This window comes from Danio rerio, chromosome 10 (assembly GCF_052040795.2).
Source record: "Danio rerio strain M-AB ecotype USA chromosome 10, GRCz13ab, whole genome shotgun sequence".
Classification (NCBI taxonomy): Eukaryota; Metazoa; Chordata; class Actinopteri; order Cypriniformes; family Danionidae; genus Danio; species Danio rerio.
The window spans coordinates 11,533,493-11,553,549 of NC_141030.1; the positions used below are offsets into that span (position 1 = coordinate 11,533,493).

At 37.7% G+C, this 20,057-nt stretch overlaps 1 protein-coding gene across 3 annotated transcripts in view; it reads right to left on the bottom strand.

Annotated features, from left to right (window-relative positions):
* Window positions 1-10,575: 10,575 nt before the first annotated feature.
* Window positions 10,576-20,057, bottom strand: part of ptbp3 (polypyrimidine tract binding protein 3) — a 120,256-nt gene continuing 110,774 nt past the window's right edge. For all 3 annotated transcript variants that reach the window (XM_087270244.1, XM_087270242.1, XM_087270243.1), the window contains 3 exons: window positions 17,260-17,476; window positions 16,303-16,380; window positions 10,576-14,568 (listed from right to left, as the gene is read on the bottom strand). In XM_087270244.1, coding sequence (XP_087126370.1) covers window positions 14,436-14,568; window positions 16,303-16,380; window positions 17,260-17,476 — 428 coding nt within the window. In that variant the 3' untranslated portion in view covers window positions 10,576-14,435. The remainder of the gene's footprint in view (window positions 14,569-16,302; window positions 16,381-17,259; window positions 17,477-20,057) is intronic.

Consider the following 20,057-nt stretch of genomic DNA (forward strand, 5'->3'; position numbering starts at 1 on the left):
GCCAAAACCCCTCTAAAACCAGCCTGGTCAACCAGCTAAAACCAGCCGGAAAACAAGCTGGATTTTTTAGCAGGGCTAATATAGAAACTAACGTACATGTATTTTTATTTTTAAAAACTGTTCGCTTTTTTCATTCGTCATTTAATCCACTAAAATGGTCTTTAATGTTATATGTCCTCTGCTTCCCTCTGGTGGTCTATATGAACTATATTTTAGGATATTGATGCAATGAAAATATACCGAAAGTATACAATTTACAGCACATAAAAATACTTTAATATAGTAAACACGTGTCTTTGAACCATAGTGTATGATAGGCCTAATAGAACTCTTTGTTGATGAATGCTACAGCATACTCAAGTGAACCGCTTAACTAAGTTAGTAAAGTAAAAATACTGCTTAACAGTAAACTGGTTTACTGGAGTACATAATACCCTTTTGTAGAAATGTTTGTTTAATACTGGATAATTATTTTCTGTTCATGTGTTGTATAATCAGTTTAGTTTGATATCAATAGATTAAAGTACAATATGGTTTAAAAGCACAGCATTTACGGACAAATTACTGTATTTTTTAATGCAGAATATACTAGTGGAAACCTGAAGGATACTATTAGCTTTTGCCTTCCTATAAAACCAATATTTACATTACAACAAACACCCACTGGCCACTTTATTGGGTACACACTTTATTAGGTAAGTATACCTTTTGCCTTCAGAACTGCCTTAATCATTCGTGGCATAGATTCAATAAGGTACTGGAAATATTCCTCATGGATTTTGGTTCATATTGACATGATAGTATCACGAAGTTGCTGCAGATTTGTCGGCTGCACATCCATGATCTGAATCTCCCGTTCTACCACATCCCAAAGGTGCTCTATTGGATTGAGACCTGGGGACTCTGGAGGCCATTTGAGTATAGTGAACTCATTGTCATGTTCAAGAAACCAGTCTGAGATGATTCATGCTTTATGACGTGACGCGTTATCTTGCTGGAAGTAGCCATCAGAAGATGTGTACACTGTGGTCATAAAGGGACGAGCATGGTCAGCAACAATACTCAGGTAGGCTGTGGCGTCAATTGGTACTAATGGGCCCAAAATGTGAATCGTTAATACAATACAGGATGGATTTATGCTTTCAAGTTGTTGACGCCAAATTCTGATCCTGCCATTTGAATGTCACAGCAGAAATCAAGACTATGGTCAGTCTCCTCCGCCCACAGATCTGCCGCTCACTGGATATTTTCTCTTTTTCGGATTATTGTCTGTAAACCCTAGAATTAGTTGTGCACGAAAATACCAGTAAATCTGCAGTTTCTGAAATACTCAGACCAGCCCGTCGGGCACCAACAACCATGCCACATTCTGTTCACTCAAATCACCTTTCTGATGCTCGGTTGGAACTGCAGCAGATCTTGTCCAGGCCTGCCTACATGCATTTAGTTGCTGCCATGTGATTGGCTGATTAGAAATTTGCATTAGCAAGCAGTTGAACAGGTGTACCTAAAGTGACAGGTGAGTGTGTAAAACCATTACAAATACCATCATGGCTTCTTTCTTTTAAGGAGGGAACAGTGGTTTTTATGCTACACAATGCTACATATAATATTTTGCAAATCCAAAATTTCATCTTGCACTGTAAAGTATGTTTATTTTATTTTAGACTCATTGTTTTTGTGAAAATGCCAGACTAAAATCAGTTTGCTGCTTGTATTACTTCAGTTATTTGACAGTGAAATATGTTTGTTGCTAATATGCTCTTCCAAAGATTAGCATCCAAAGTTAGCATTTATCAGGCCATCATATTTCGTGTTTGTTTACTTATTCATTTGCATTCTCTGCCTTATAATAGCCCCTAATACAACATTAGTCTACTTCCTGATCACAAAGGCTATTTTGCTATAAGGAAGTAAACAAGGTTACATCAGGAGATAATAATGTGCTTCCTTCTTGGGTTGTGTTCCAAATAACAGGTTCACCAACTATTAATTACATTGGTAAGCTGTTTTGCTAAATGCCTTAGCTTAAAGCGATAGTTCACTCAAAAATGTAAATTACATCATTCTATACACACCCTGGAGTAACGCCTTTTTTTATTCTCTGCACCAGCATTAAGATTTCTTTTAAAAAAGTATTAAAGAATATGGTTTTATATGGCATGTTGTAAAGTGTTCAAATCTAAATTTAATGTATTTATTTATTTTACTTTATAAGCATGTAGACAGGAGCCACAGGAATTAATTTTGTATCCTTCTATATGTTACTTTGACTTAAGTTGCCAGAAGACTTTGATTATAAGAATCACAAGGCATTAAAATCTTCTTTAATGTCCTACTGAAGAAATTAATTAAATTTGGATGGCCTGAGGTAATTGTAAATGTAATTTTTTGGGTGAACTGGTACGATTTTAAAAAGGAGGCGTGGCACCTGACCCCACCCCTAACCCCAACCGTCATTGGGGGATAAGCAATTCGTACTAAATTGTACGAATTAAATCGTACGAATTCATACGAATTAGCCACTAAATGAAAAAGTTACGAAGTGCCGTGAGATTGTGTTGGAACATCAGCTAAGATTATTACATAATAATAATAATCTTATAATATCTGATAATAATTACGTGATTTATAAGTAGTTTATTTGTAATTTAATATTAAATATTAAGTCACATTGTATTAGTGTTAACAAACAATAATCTTATAAAGAATCTGAACATTTTAAATTAATATTTAGGCATACATTTTATTACCAGATTAAATTGTAAAAATGTTTGATTAAAAATAAATAGTATTTGGGCTATGTGGTGCCGCAGTGGGTAGCGCTTTCGCCTTACAGCAAGAAGGTCACTAGTTCTAGCCTCGGCTGGGTCAGTTGGCATTTCTGTGTGAAGTTTGCATGTTCTCCCCGCGTTCACCTGGGCTTCCTCCGGGTGTTTCGGTTTCCCCCACAAGTCCAAGGACGTGGGGTACAGGTGAATTAGATAAGCTAAATTGTTCGTAGTGTATGTGTGTGAATGAGAATGTGAATGTATGGGTGTTTCCCAGTGATGGGTTGCAGCTGGAAGGGCATCCACTGCATAAAACCTATGCTGGATAAGTTGGCAGTTCATTCTGCTATAGCAATCCCAGATTAATAAAGGAACTAAGCAGAAAAGAAAATGAATGAATGAACAAATTGCATTTGTGAATGCTATTGAATGCTAATGAATAAGTAAACAAACAGAATATGACGGCATATCGTAGTGTGGTGGACAACACTGAAAGCCATCTAAATATTCTTATAAGACACACTAAGTTTAAATGGTAAATTAATATTCAAAAATGGCCACAACAACAATATTACGCATGTTCATTATCATGATATATTACTGAATATTGCCACATCTACTCTGGACATTAAAGTATAATAGTTGAAACTGGTTTGAAAACCAAGTCAAATGATGCATTGTTTACTTACTGTGGTGTTGTTCTAATTTTAGATAAAATCCAGGAGCTCTCTCACCCTCCATAGACAATAATGGTCCCCAGACGTTCTAAGGAACCAGAACATTGTCAAAACGTTTTAAAGGGCCATGACACCCCCCACTTTTGGTTAAAGTCTACTTCAGAATTTTTTCAAAAGATGCATGATTAATGGGCATGGAGCTCCGTGAGCATTGGGCAGAAGTGGGCGTAGCCAGCAGGGGAGAACGTGAGCGAACAACTGTTGTTGTCAGTTAGCTCACAAAATGAGACAAACCGTGAGGACACGCATGAGTTTATAGTTTTGAAGTTAAAATGCAAAGAAATAAACAGTGATTTAATGCCCTGCTACATTAGTTATTCGTAATTTCATATACACATAACCACAATTTATATCATTATAAAGATAAGTGTGTTCATGTAAAGAGTATAAATGAGGACTTCTCCCTCAATCCCCGTACCCAGCAGACTCAGTGCAGCAGGTCTCCTGACCTGTCTATTTTAACCATTAGCCCTGCTGGTAAACTGGAGGATTTAGGCAAACACAGCAGCACAGTGATTTTTTTTCCAGAAGCTTCTGTGTTTGGATGATTTTTTTTGTACAAATTAGCCACTTTTCCGTCAATAGTAAAATAGTTACATTTATACGTGGAATAACCTCAATGTAAATTTTGGTATGTTTTGAGATTTATGGTATGAATTATTGCAAATTAGTCACTTTTCTGACATTATGTAAAATAGTTCATTCATTTTTACATGGAATAACCCTTAATGTCATTTTTATTACAGACCTGAAACTTGCCTATAGCACTTATTCATTGTTGCTCTTATAGTTGTGTAAATTGCTTCCTTGTCGTCCTCATTTGTAAGTCGCTTTGGATAAAAGCGTCTGCTAAATGACTAAATGTAAATGTAAAATGTGTCTGAATGTGAACGAACTCCTGATAAAAGATAACATCCGCCATTCTCTAATTCTCGTGCTGCTCTCCCGACAAAAATGCTTGCAGCACACACACAGCTTTGCTGTATGATCGGCCCTGACAAGATCGCGGGGGAATACATTCAACAAACCCTGTGGATCATGGAAACAAACGCATATGAGCCTTCATGAACGGCTAAATACTGTGTGCTGTGGGTCCGTGTCTCACAGCTCTGGCTTGACTCTGGCAGGTCGTCATCATTTCACTTGCAGTTCTGCGCTACGTCGCCGATTTTGATCCCGCCCCAAAAATCATTTTAAACCCGGAAGCTGAAATTAGCTGACAAAAGCTCAAAATTATCCAGTTTTTCCCACAATTAAAGCTGACAGGTGCTAACATTGTCTTAACTGATGCTCAACACACACAAATCTGTTAGTATAAAAAAAAGTTCTCCAGTGTGTCCTGAACCTTTAAGTAACTTCAGTGGTTCAGCTGAAAATCCCACAAAGCTCTAAATACACTTTTGTGCACCAAAAATGAAATGAAAAGTGCAAATATGACCCTTTGCCACTGTTTTCTATTACATAGGCTCATTCTAAAAACATAGCCATATGTACATTTCTGGAGATCGCAAATAATGTAGCCAGAGGTACATTTTAATACAAATACAAATGCTACAGGGCTGTATGATGCCTTTCCTTTTCGCGCTTACCTCCATGGACAGCTTAACCGGTGTTACCAATTTATCCAGTGGCTCGCTATGTATGTCAGCGGAAATTGTGATGTGGAGCAGAGTTGAACGTGACAACCTGGTTCGAATCTGGCGAAAAACGGTTCCAGAAAGCAGGTAAGACAAAAACAGAAGGCACAAAATAAAATAAACAAGTAAATTTTTGTTTGAATGTGGTAAAATGTGGTAAAATCCGAAATTGTGGTAAAAATCAGGCAGCTGCGAGGGCCTTTCTTTTTCTGGATTACTTTTGTAAACACTATCGGTTGGGTTTAGGGAAAGGGGAGGGTGGGTCAGTCGATTTGTCAGTCAGTAGACAGCAGCCTCTGGTGGATTTACGTGAGAAGAGCAGGTGCGAATAGCACTCGCGAGACAAATACACAGCGCCCTCTCTGGATTTGCAAATGTATCTCCTGGAACATATTCGGCAATCTCTAGAAATGTATATGGGGTATGTTTTCAGAATGAACCTGGGTTGATTTTCACCTCAACGACAGGGTGCACATATACTACGGGCAGTACAATATATTGCCAGCATGGTATTTCCCATAGTAAACGTGCACCCTAATCTGAAGCTGAAGACACATAAGAGTTCTTGGAGCCTCGTATGATTACAGTTAAACCATTGAAGTCACATGAAATGTTTTGACAACATTTTTGTTTCTTTTTCTAGTCTTTGAACATCTTTCTGTATATGGAGGATGAGGGAGTTCTCTGATTTCATCTAAAATATCTTTATTGCAGAAGATTGGAACGATGTATTCCTCATTGTACTTTATAATTCTTTTGCAATTTATTTGCAGTATATTTTTTTGCGTATTGTTGTATATAAATGTTAAGAGTTCTTTTCATTATTACACTATAGTATTCCTTTTTTCACAGCTTACATAAACATCATGAACACACTATACATTGGCTTGTCGTTGATCCCAGTTGTAAGAGAAACAAATAATAGCTTGACTTCTAGTTGATCATTTGAAAAAGTGGCAGAAGGTAGATTTATCTGTTAAATCATCTGTTGAACTGCATCGAGGGCGTGCGAGGGATCTGCAGAGTGGATGGCAACATCAACAGCCTGAGGTATCATAACATTTGTGCTGACCATTTCATTACAAACCACAGGAGAGGGCAAATTCTTCAGCAGGATAGCGCTTCTTCTCATACTACAGCCACCATATCAAAGTTCCTGAAAGCAAAGAAGGCTAAGGTGCTCCAGGATTGGCCATTCCAGTCACCAGACATGAACATTATTGAGCATGTTTGGGGTAAGATCAAGGAAACATTGAAGATGAATCCAAAGAAGCTTGATGAACTCTTTATATTATATATTGTACATTATTTCTGTTAAGTGACAAGAATTTTGTCTAAGCAAATTCCGATCTTACTGTCCTAATTAAATAATTACAAATCATGGCATTTGCCTTTCATATAAGCAACTTGGGATACTAAATTATCAACTAGAAGTCAAGTTATTTTTTGTTGCTCCTAAAACTTGGATAGGCAGCAAGATTTTGTCAGGTAGTGTATTGTGATGAAAGCTTCAGCAATTATCACAACAGTAAAATCTGACACCATCATACAGTATGCCTATACCAGAGTTAAGCATTGCTGGTTAAGACAGAGCAGAAGATACAGGAGCAAGGTGAGTTAGTCACAAGCAGAAGAGGTTAGAAGAAGAAAAAAGTTACACCCATCCCAGTGCTCTCACAAACACAGCCTGTTGTCTTATCAAATACAGGCACGGGAGAAGCAGAGGTGTGTTTGCTGAGCACCGAACATGGAAGGAAATCTGCTAAATTAAGGACAAATCCGGAAGGAAAGACATGAAGACGCAGAGGACATAGGAAAGTACAGATGTCATGACATTTATTCAAGGCATGCTACAATTAAAGTTGATTAGGAAAACGTCAGCAGGGTGGGTAATAAGAATAATAACTCTAATAATAAGTATGCATAATAATAATAAGCCATTCAGAAACAGAAATAAAAGGAAATGCTTTCTACAAAAAATAAAACAAATCAAATCTCCACTCAATCATGCACTGCAAAAAATTAGAAAATATGTTTCTTTAATAGTTTAAATCTTCTATTTGCATTTATTACATCAAACTCATAAACTGGATACGCTCATGTCTCTCTCCAATTCCCCACGTCACATAAACTGCTTTACAAATGAAAGCTGGTACTGGTATGATATCAAAATACAGAAGACAAATTGTGTTTTTTTTCTAAATGTTAATTTCCATAAATATAAAAACCAGTTCATATTGGTGTGTTTGTATCTTGTTCCCCGAAACCATTTATTGTTTTTAATTTTTTGGCCAGGTAAAAAAAAAATATATTAATAATAATAAAATAAGGGAACACATATATGTACAGCATTTGTTTCCTTTTGGTAGTGAAACATTCATAAAAACTATAAATTAGGTATTTTGTTGTGTGTCAAAGCGTCCTGAGATCAACTCAGGCACTTTTTGTATGTGCGCTGTGCTTGAGCGACACCTCAGTTAAGCTAATTTAGTCTAGCCCCTCCCTTTTATGCAAATGACACAGTTCAATTAGCATCACTAATTTAGTCATGAGAAGAAAATAGAAAGCATTATGGCTGAAATTTACAGTTTAGATCTCTAGGGTCAAATGCATGGTAATAAAGCGTTCGAATATTTCAGTCCTGCATCAGTTCCAATTCAAAGTCCTTTGGTTTCAGTGGTTGTTTGTCGTTATGGTCTCATACGTTTTAGAGTAAAGCTTTTTAATGGAATTGATGACAAAATAAGACAAAAAGTGAACTCGTTTGACAATGAAATACTGAAAGCGTAAGGCTGTTCGCATGAATCCATCGAATGAAGGGCCCGGAAACACATTCAGAATCGCTAATTGTGTGGGAAAAGGATATGGCTTGACTTTACCGAAGAACAAAACTGCGGAAAGAGTGGAAAACACAAGACGTTTGTTGGTTTCTGATATACACCCAGGAAAATAAGTTACAAATAAGCTAGATGAAAGGCACATAAACTTTGGTCCTGCATTATTTGTGACTTTTTTTTTTCAGTAAAAAACCATGCACGTGTGTAACTGTTCGAGTGAGCGACGTGAAACTAAATGTTTTACAACACAGCGGAACGTTTTGTTGCCTGAGTCAAGACGTGGTTGGAAAATGTGTCGCTTCGAGAAACAAAAAAACGAATGACTTGTGACTTCTGTGACACGTTTTATGGAGTCTGGCTTTTCTCCTGTTGATAAATAAAAAGCAATGGCGGCCGGAAGCAGATTTGGCGCTCTGCTCGGCGGCCGCGTATAATTCACTTTCCCGTTTGCACACATTACAGACCCGGAACTGCTGTTGTGAAGAGGCAGAGTGACAGACAACAATCTTGAACCAGTTTTCACACTCCTAAAACAGAAATAAACTCAACAAACCCCAACGAATAAAAATAATAAAGAACAAAAGGCATCACAACAGAGCAAGAACGAAACCCTAAAATGAATCAAATATAAGGTACAGTAAATAAGATACATCTCCAAAACACACAGGCGGAGGTCTCAGACATCACTCGTAGCAAAATGGAAGGCAGACCTGAACACTCGAGAGCTCATGCTGTGGGCTTCTGGGTCTCCGTGCACTCATTTCACATGCATTAGGATGCTAAAATCATATTAGAATGACTGATGAGAGATAATATCAAGCAGACCCCGCAGATATAGTCCACACTGGCAGGTTTGGTTTCTGAGTGAGTCTTGCAGTGTGTGAGAGAAAAGAAATCACTACCATCACATTTTTGTTAGGCTATATGGTTACTAAAACCTATAGTATGCCTTTTTTTTGCTTCACAACATGAATGTAATGCAAGCACATAGCGATTAGTTTTTGTAAAAATGTACGCGCAGCTAATTAAATTGTTTTCGCACTACCAAGTTTGTCCACAAGGTGTCGACAATGAACCGAACTGTTTTTTTATTAATGAAAATGAACACAGGAAAAACAAACTGTTGAAGACGGGAAAAATAGGGCTTCTCTATGATGAGAAGTAACTCCAAAACGTCAATAAAATATACCCAAAACTCTGCTAAAAATAAATAAAAAGACGTTTTTATGCCTCGGAAATGTTGGAGGAAATAAGCAAAAAAGTTGGACATGAATCGTCTTGTGTGCATGTGTCGAGCGGCTGTAATGCTGTGGGTTTAACTGTGCATGTACTCTAAAATATGTGTAAACAAACAACAATATAGATGTGGTTACTTACTGGCCCCAGTTAAAAAATAAATTAAAATAGAGACCATCTCCAAGCCACCTTCAATGTAACGGTCGCAAGGTAAAATTTGCAATTATTTGAAAAAAAAAAAAAAAAAACAGACAAAAAATTTCACAGATCTGTTAACAAATTATATACTTAGATACTATTTAGTACTAAAAAATTACTATAAAATGGTTTAATTTATTATAAAAGGAAAATTTGGCTGTAAAAGTTAAAGTTTAAAATCTAATTATCCTAAAAACACAGCAGAAACAGATCCAATAGAACAGGTATGAGGTTATACTGTTTTTCTCCTTGCAACAAATCCACAGTATTGACCTTATTCTTCACACGCTGCCATAGGAACGTTAATCAAGACTCAAGACTTATGGTCTCATTCACTTTCATTAATTTTTTAACCATACAAAATGCTTATGCTGCTTGATATTGCAAACTGATATTTTCTAATTATATTGTTATTTTTTATCTATAGTCACAAACATATTTATTTGTAGTGCAAGTAGTTTGACCGTTTTCTGCCGTTTGTAACTCCAAGTCATTTCTCCTATACACTTGTTAAGTGTGACGTTACGCGAAGCGGCTTCCGGGTCCAAATGCTTTATCAAAATGTAAGGGGAAACTTGACAAATGGTAAGAATAAACGTTTATAAAGCAATGTGGTACTTTCGAAAATCACAATCGCAATATATATATATATATATATATATATATATATATATATATATATATATATATATATATATATATATATATATATATATATATATATCCATGCCTAATATATGATGGCGAGAAAGTAATTAATCTTTTATAAATTGTTGAAACATTGGTGTCTGTGATGCAGCAAATCCAGAGACTGATGTGTACATCAAGAATGTAAATAAAATCTGACTAAAATAGAGTGGTCATAAACTAAAATTTTCTCAATTCAAATGAGTAGCGGCTTGGACCCAGAAACAGTATTTAATACGTCACCAATAAATCACGACTTAACAAGCGGACAGGCAAATGAATTGGAAGGTATACTATAACAATCGCAAATAAGGTCAATAGTAACTAATCATAATTGGTTAATAGCTTCAGCTAGCCTGCTAAAATGCTAACCTCAAACTTTATAAATGACTGTAATAAGGTAAACACTAAATAAAATTCACAGATGTGTTCATAATTTCTGAATGTATGAAAGATTACAGCATTATGGAACTTTTTCTGGCCTTGAAAGGCTGTATGTAACAACGATACGCGAGTATAGTACACACATGTACACACACATTTGCAATGGAGAATAGAGACCCACAGCATGCTCTGAACATTGCTGAGTTCACCGTTCATTTTTCTAATAAGCATTCACAGCACCATACATTATAACTTACATCTCATATCATATTAAGACCACATGGTACTGAGTCCCCACAAAATGCACATCTAATAGAGCTACACAACCAAAGATAAAATAAAATTAAAGATCAAAATAAATCAACCCTCTCACCAATCCCACAAAATAGTACATAAGATATTTAGGTAAAATTTCTAAAACCTATTTGATTATGAACACATAATAAGGCACATAATAAGAAATTAGGTAAATACACAGTAAATATGATTTTTTTTCACCATGATTTCTTGAATGATTATAGTGGTACAAAAACCCGATGAGGTTTCAAATTTGATTTTTTTTTCTCTTCCATAAAAAAGAACAAATTACCAAAAATAAGTAACTTTTTTTCTCAAAAAATCTTGACAATCCTTAAGATATATAGACCTGAATAGTTTTGCTTTAAGACTGTAAACTTCAACAAAATTCAATTTCTTTTGAGAAGTGAAAGCGAGGATTTGAATCGCTTCAGGTGAAATCAGTCAAAGACAAAATAGTCACTGTCCCTTGCCTTGCATGAACACGAAGGTTGTTGATTGAAGATTGTGATTCAAACAGACATCGAAAGAGGATATAGCACACAGGCACCAAAGCTGCTCCCTTTAGATGCTACTCAATGGGTCTACATTGACCCTCCTTGGAATGTTAAGGCCCGATTTTTGCTAAATGAGACAGCACCTCGCTTGTACGCACAAGGGAGACATCATATATCCTAGAGTCCCGAAGCAGTCGGAAATAACACACTAGTAGTGACCAAACACACATACAGAATCAGCATCTGTATGTGTGTACCACTGCCATTTCCCAAAACCTAGTATCCTTCTTTCTTAAGCTTCATTTACACCACGAGTAACTAACCAGTGGTAAAGCGATAAGCTTTTCAAAAAATTCCATTTCAAAAGAGATTGAGTGACTTCCGGCGACCTAGATCTATGCAAGCAACAGCGACCGTTGATGACCACATGGGGTTTCTTTTCTTACTTAAAAAAATTCCCAGGTTCTGCAGATTGCAATGTGCCAAATTTGTATTGCCAATCTTAAGCCAATTGTAATCGATTGTTTTGGTTGAATTTAGAATTTCCGCAACCAACGCAGAGCCTGGGGGATCGGAATGAGTGCTCCAACTTGGCTCCCCCCTGATCCAGGCAGCTAAAATGTTGCTGCTAGTGTGAATGAGGCATTAGACAACCTTTTAAGGCATCACAGGCTATCCTAGTCTTTTAAGATAGCTAATTTTGGCCAAAATCTAAGGCAGCTATGTATCCTTGGTGCAAAAGGCAATTCCAGAATGCATCGCGAAATACAAGATAGTGAGAAAATTAACGTAACTGTTGATTCTGAATACATTTAGAATTCATTTAATACTGAAAAATATCAACAAAATCCTTTAATCTAATTTAAAATGTTTCATTTTGACTGTAGAGTTTGACAGTTAGCATCAAGCTAAAATCCCTACAATATATTAGTAATATAATTCAATTGATTCCGCTAAGGATGCAATACTTTGTGTAGAAAAAAATAGCATTAAGCAAACATCAAACAAGTGTTTTGACACTTACTACAGCAGGTCTACAAAGTGCTTGATTGTTGTCACCATGCCATGCAATAACTTGCAAATCCATTTGACCTGTTGACTGACGTAGCACAAGTGCAAGGATTACAGCAGAAATTGAGTGGATAGATCAGTTTACTTAATCCATTGCCATTAGTACAGTGACTATATGTAGTTATTAGCTTTGGCTAGGAAAATGCTAACCTCAATTCTGTATTAACAAGTTCAAAAACTCAGTACTTGCATGTCCGGTACTGCTATGATTGTGGCTACATGCTAAATCTAACTGTACTAAAATCAACTCCTAGTCAAAAGAGGGGGAGTTCGTTCGTTTTGACTAAACTCTACAAAGCAACTGACAAAGCTTCCAGTTTTACCAATGGCAGAGTCTCAAATTACTATCTCTGCCTCTGGCCTCCCCTCTGTTGGAGATGAGTTTGCCTATGTACTTTTGCACTATTATCCACTTCCAGAGCACTGCAGATAAGTCACTTATGGGCTTTCATGGCAATTCAGACGCTACCTCAAAGGGCAGCTTTACTATGTGGCAACTGACTAGGTCTGGGAAATAGGTGGTGTCTTTGTGTCATTCCGGCTGACTCTTTCTTTAATATTTGGTTTGCTCAGATGCAGAGGCATTTAGTGTGGGACTGCAAGGCAAAAGAGAGTGCTGCCCTCTTTTTTTTTTTGCTGTGACTCAATGGGCTTCACTAAGGTTTCTACAGAGCCCATGGCTGCAAACTCTCACACCTGTGGACAGAGCCGAGGAGTGAAAGAACAGAAAAAAGAGCACAGAACCTTCTGCCCCTGTGTGACCAGATGGAAAACAAGAAGAACCAAAGAAAAAAGACTCAACTCAGAGCAAGAAGGGGAACAGAATGAAGGAAAAACGGTCAATTTTCCATTGAAAGAACGGGCTATACCATTCACATTGAGAATTTCACTTAAGAGGAGACAAAATCTCCTGTCAGGCTGGGCGTTGCTGCTTGGAGCGTTCCAGTAAGGTTGACAGCTGGCCGTAAGTGTTTCCGGAATGATCGTGCATGTTTGAAAACAGTCGTTCTGGTTCAGAGGAACCTGATCGACTGGACAATGACATTGCGCGCCGCAGAGCGCAGATGTTTGTCTGACAGCATTGCAGGTGCAGAAAGCCACGCTAGGCTGGTCTGTCCAATATAAAATTTCCATTATACAAGGAAAAAAAACAAAAACAAATCACACCATTCACTATCTATTCACAGATGCCTACCATCTGGCTATACATCTTTGCACAGTAAACAGATATGAGGATGTCAAACATTCCCCACGGTGCCTGTCATCAATTCAAATCACTCAAAGTGCCGAGAAACAAAAGGTGTGTAAGCCGAAACAGTTGTGATTGAATTTCAAATGCACTCGCTATCGAATCCATAGCACTCGTATTTTAATGCTACTCAAAAGAAAAAAGGACAAGCCCATCGGTTCAGGCCGTCGCTACAGATTTTTTCCAGCAGCACCTTGATGACGATGTCAGCGACATTCAGACGGTGACCGTGCGTTCAACACATCCCACATGTAATGGGGCACTCCGTTGAAACAGCCAACAAGAGTTAAGGTGTCATTTTTTTAGGGGAGGGACAGATGAGGCTCCATCCTTAAGTAGGTGTGGGATAAAAAGGCCATTGGGCTATAGGAGTGTCAGTCTCCAATGTAATCAGCAAGTGTGCGATGAAGAAACCTCCTCAGCATTGACTTTTTTTTGTTGTCGTTGAGATTGTTCACCTTGTGTTAATTTGCGTTTCACATCAACAAAGTTATCACCAGTAGACTATAGAGGGAGTCTTACTTCGTCAGCACAGAAGTTCCCAGAAACGTCACATTGTCATGGATATCCCATGTGTCTCCAGCCCTGGTTTGGTGCGAGTAAATCAAACTCACTCACAGAGTTTCTAAACGTTCTGCAGTAGTCTCTTATTAGCTTTTTTCATTCTTTTTTCTTTTTTCTTTTGGAAAAATCTCTAAAACTACCCATATGAATATCTGTAATTTTTTTTTAAGTTTGTCAGTCAGTCTTACTTTCTGAATGATACAGACTGCTGAAGGTAGAAGGGCTGAAACGGGGAGGATAGGGAAAGGATGTGTTTGTAGTGAAGGGGTGCTAGATGGTGGATTTGGAGAAGGACACTCGCAGATGGTGGTTTTCTCCCAGGTCGTGGTTGTGGAGGTGGATAAGAGCCTGGATGGCCTCTTCCACAGAACCCAGCTGGATCAGTGCCATCTTACGGTCCTTCCTGTCAAACATATATGGATAGTACAAATTTAGACATCGGAGGGGGGGTTACAGGAGCACTGATCTGCAAGGGATAATTTGGGGTCAACTTGTACAACTTTATTAAGGACATTGACATAAAAAAAGGATGCCCAATTCTGTTCCTGAAGATCTACCTACATGTACCTGCAGAGTTCACTTCCAACCCTGTTCAATCAGCCGTCTGTAATTATTATTGAGCTGCTTGATCAAGGTTGGAGATGAACTTTGAGAAAGGAAGATTTCCAAAAACAGGACAGGGCACACCTAACAAAATTCAATTTAAAACGTAGATGTCCATTCCTCCTCCCAAAAGGCTAACTTCTAGAGTTCAGGTACATGTTTTCCCCCCATAATTATTCTTAAATTTATAAATAGTAAATTTAAAATCCTTGTACTTGTCAGCCTTTAGGACATGGGTGTTTAAACCTGCTTCTGTAGGGCAAAATTAATGAGACTTTACTGTAGCTTCAAGCATCACCAATACACTTGATGTCTAGAGAATCTGAAGACCGTGATTAGCTGATTGAGGTGGGTCTAATTAGAATAGCAGCTAAAATCTGTAGCTCAGTGGCCCTCCAGGCAGATTGGACCTTACATCGTTAGGACTTTTCACACTGCGCTTAAACTTAAGTGTTACCCATTATTTTAAATGAAGATGGCACTGGTTTAAGTCACAATCCATGCAATTAACTACTTGCGTTTTACCAGCCTATTTTTAGGTTATTAACGATTATTAGTAGCTATAAAGTATAATCTGTATCCCTAATCCTTCCCAAAATCTAAACCCAACTGTTAATAAGCTGTTAATTAGTCGATTATTGAGCTAATAGTCTTAGTTTATGGTTTGACAATAGCATGAATTCTGACTTTAAATGTGGTGTTACTAAATAATGTTTTTAACCTAGGTAAAGGAACATTAAACACTTATATTTTAGAAGTGGGGGTAGCACCAAATTTACCCAGGGTTATGAAACCTTGTTCTGCTTTCTTATGTTAATTATGATGAGGATCAATTGAAGATGCACAACACTAAAACCTTAAATGCCGTTTACACTTATGCAGTTTAGTTTTGTTACATTTACACTTGGTGTCCACACCACTTCGGTCCATGAAAATTAAGCGTTCTGACCTGCGTTTTGATCCTAAAGATCCTGTTTTAACTGGGGAAAATTGCAGTTCTGTTTCAGTATAGATGGATAAAAAGATCCAAAATTTGGAAACAGAAGTGTAGCTATCACCAATTGCTGCGACTAGACATGTCTTTTAGACTGCATGGTGTGGGCAGAGATTGTTTTTCTGAAAGGCAGTAAAAACGTCAGATAAGGAGTATTTTCAATCTATTATGCCAATTTAAAATGAACTAGTGTAAACACAGCCTTAATGTAAAAATGTCTCATGCTGTGTTCGTCCCATCAATGCCACAAACACCATAAATATGCAAACAAGAATGTTAACCAAGAGTGAAGGGTTTACACAGTGTGAAACCCGTGTGCACTGGACAATCAGGATCATTTGTAATTTCTGTAAACTTTGAGTATTTTGAAATGTACTGTGAGATCCATTAATAGAATGACTCAGGGTTCAAGGGTGAAAATCCTTCATTTAGGATCTAAAAACAATCATCTTTTTTGTCCCTTTTATTTTGGAGGAAAGATACAATCAGGCTGTTCCCTGGGATACAGTAAATATGAAAAATACAACAATGAGAACTCACTGGAAAAACTTGAAGGCCTTGACTGTGTATCCAGAACTGGCAAACAGATCTTTCAGAAAATCATCAGTGGTGGAGGGACTGAAAGGTGGAAGGGGAAAAAAAAAAAACAATGGTTACAAAAGACATAAATAGCACCTATTTTGATGCCAACAATAATTCACAGAATATTGGATGACTTTTAGTACAGTAAACTAATATGGGCATTTAACACTGGAGTAATATGCATAATAGTTTTTTTGTTTTTAGTAAACATAAAATTACCAGACAATCAAATCAACATAAATGCACTCAGAAAAATGACCCTTTATGCTTGTTCAAACTACTTATTAAAAATGAGATGAATCAACACAATTCTCATTTTTGGAGTGGACAACTTAATTGTTTTATGTTTAATCCCCTTAAATTTTCAAAAACTACTAATACTAATGAACTAATAACTTAGTTTCTTCATGTTGCCCTAACACAAAGCGACAAACAGATGCGTTTTTACTATTAAAATGATCAGATGTGCTCCAACATTAGGCACAAATCAAGACTGAAAACACATCTGTTTAGCTGTGCCTTTACTGAATGAGCACTGTGCAACGTCCGACAGATCGCACTATTATGTCTTTCTTTTCTTTTTCATTCTTTTATAACCTGTTTTAACACATTTGAATCAGTTTTTAGCCGTTTTAATTCTTTTTAATTCTTTTCATTTTTATTTTCTTGTTTCTTTTAATCTTGTTAAAGCACTTTAAATTACCATTGCGTATGAAATGTGCTATAGATATAAACTTGCCTTGTACGTTACATTTGCATAAGTGAATAATTTGCTGGCTGCAGTTCACTTAATAACCACCAATGTTGCCAATATCAAATGTTTCTGAACTCTACTAAAGATTCAGATTAAAAAACATATTTTTTGTACCATGCTGAGCATTTGGTGCCTCGCATGGGTGAATGTCAGTCACTCACGGGATATTTGAGAGGTGCAGGGTGGCGGAGGGAGGGAAGATGTTCTGGAAGTTCTTAGAGCCGGGCTTTTTGAAGCGGTGCAGTGGGCTCCCACTGAAGTCTTTGGTCAGGCCCTGATCCTCCTGACCCTCTCTAGGTAGCTGCACTGTCTGGTGCTTTGAGATGGTCACACGGATCACCTTACCATACAGACGCTGGCCATTCAAATGGCTCATCGCTTAACAAGAAAAACATCAGTGATAAGATTTAATCATCAGGCACATCATGTTACACACTTACACTGAGCGCATTGTTTTCTCACATTTGAACAATTAAACCAAAGCGTTTAGAGTTCAGTACCATATATACTAAAAAAAGTTATTCTCTTTGAATTTAATTATGTTTATACCTACTACAATATTCATTGTTTTGTTTGTTTGATTTGTATGGTGCTAAGAAGACACCCCAGAAGAGCATAGTATAGCCTCCTCATTGGTCAATATGAAGAAAAAATATTATTAATTTAGGATCTTCATTTAAATAAACATCAGGGTTTCTGCAGGCTTCTTCAAGTCAAATTTAAGATTTTTTAAGACCCATTTAAGACCATTATGAATGAAACTTTAGACTTATACAGGGCTAAACACAAAGGATTTTTTCAAATTACTTCAGTAAATAGTTTTTGCATTATTGCAAGACCATGTAAAAGCATGTGTTGCTTTAGTTTTTTTCTTTATGATTAGGGGATTTAATTTGGAGAATTTGCTGTAAAAATGTCTGACTACTGTATCTTTTTGCAATAAAATATAAACAAAAAAGCTTTAAAATGGATTATTGGTAATTGGGTGTCAGCCAGATAGGGTAGCTTTACTTGGACACAGGAAAATTAAAACTAGTTTAAAATTATTTAAGACCTACAACACTGTACTTTAGTAATTTTAACACTTTTTAAGGCCTAAAATTTAGTTTTGAAATTTAAGACTTTTAAAGACCCCGATATATATATATGACAGGGTATGTGTGTGTGTGTGTATATGAGAAATATCACACTCGGCACTGGTGGGAGGCATGCGTTGGCAAGAGGCCACAGGCTGAGTGCCTGAAGCTGGAATTATACTCGCGCCTAGCGCCGCATCGCGCACCTCTGCTGACTACGCGCGCACCTCTGCTGACTACGCGCTCACCTCGCGAAACGGCCGAGGCTTTTATACTCGCCGCGTTCGCCGTTGTGATATTCTTTAAAATGTCAGGGGGCGGTCAAAAAAAACTCACCGTAAAGTCAGACAGATAAACAGAGAAGTAGAAAGTTTCCGGAACTACGTCATATCATAATACAGTTCAATATTTTTTAAACTATTGATTTTGTATTGTTTTTATACATTATTTTAATGATTATAAGTATTTTTGTTACAATTTAAGATTTTTTTTATCAAATCACTTGCTTTTGTTCATATCTCGGCCAGTTTAACCATTTAAAGAGCCCATATTATACATGAAATAGGGTCATATCCTGGTTGTAAGGGTCTCCAACAACAGTCTAATATGCATGCAAGGTCAAAAAACACTTTCATGGTCTTATAATCTGCATTTATTTTTAGCTAATTATCCCAGCGACTCCTGTATGAATCGTCCAGTGATTCATTTGTTCCCAAACCCCTCCTTAGCGCGGAGCTAATCTGCGCTGATTGGACCGATGACAGTCTGTCGTGATTGGTCGACTGCCTTCAGTCAGAGAGGGAAATGGCCAATAGCTAATCAGCAATTTAAAAAGTAATCACAGTTCATACACGCTCGATAGTGTAGGCGTGGAGTTTAGCTGCCACACTATGGCGAGTGGATAGTGCCACGGATAACCGAACGAAGGAGACAGTCGTGTACTCGCCATACCACACACACACAAAAACACACACACACCTCCGGATGACAACGCTCCCGCTTCCGCCCGCACCCGCCAGGTTTTAGCCTGAGAACCCGCTCCGTTTTCTGCCCGCCGCGCCCGGTCCCGCTAGAGCGGAGAACACAACCAAAAATCACCCAGTATACAGTCCAGACAGCCAAGTATAAACACACACACACAGCACAAAGCTCGTTCGTTCATTCGTTCGTTCGTTCGCTCTCTCTCTCTCTCTCTCTCTCTCTCTCTCTCGCTCTCTCTCATACGCGCGCGTGCGCACTAACACACACACAAGCACCACGCAGACTCTCTTTCTAATTCGCATAGCAATATCCGTGATATTGCTAGACAGCCCGCTCCCGTCCCAAATTAAACCCGTTACCGACCGCTCCCGCGATTTATTCGGAAATTTATTCCCGCGGCTGTCCCCGCGCCAGATTTCTGCGGCGCGGGAATAAATTTCCGAATAAATCGCGGGAGCAGAACTCTAGCACGGAGCTCCATAAACAAACAGCACGCGTCGCGTTTTTAACGTGACTTTGCACGCGATAAGATAATATATCCAGTTAACCTGATACAGTACACGCGGTTACAAGTAACAAATCACAACTAAATACATTTGCAAGCTAGAGTAAACGAGGCAACAACTTTAACCGCACGTACTTACACTTGAGAAATGGAAGAAACCCATCCTGACGTCCATCAGTTACTCTTTACTGATCCTTCCTTTAACAAACTCAGATGAAGTATTCTTTGTAGCATGTAGCTTCCAGAAGTTTCCAACTGCTTGGCTATAATGCTGATGTTTCATCTTTGGGTAGAGACTCAATATAATGTCCATCTGCAGTGTTACTTCAATCGACCGGCATGTTTGTGTGCGTGTGTTTGTGGGTGTGCGTGTGTTTGTGGGTGTGTGTGTGTGTGT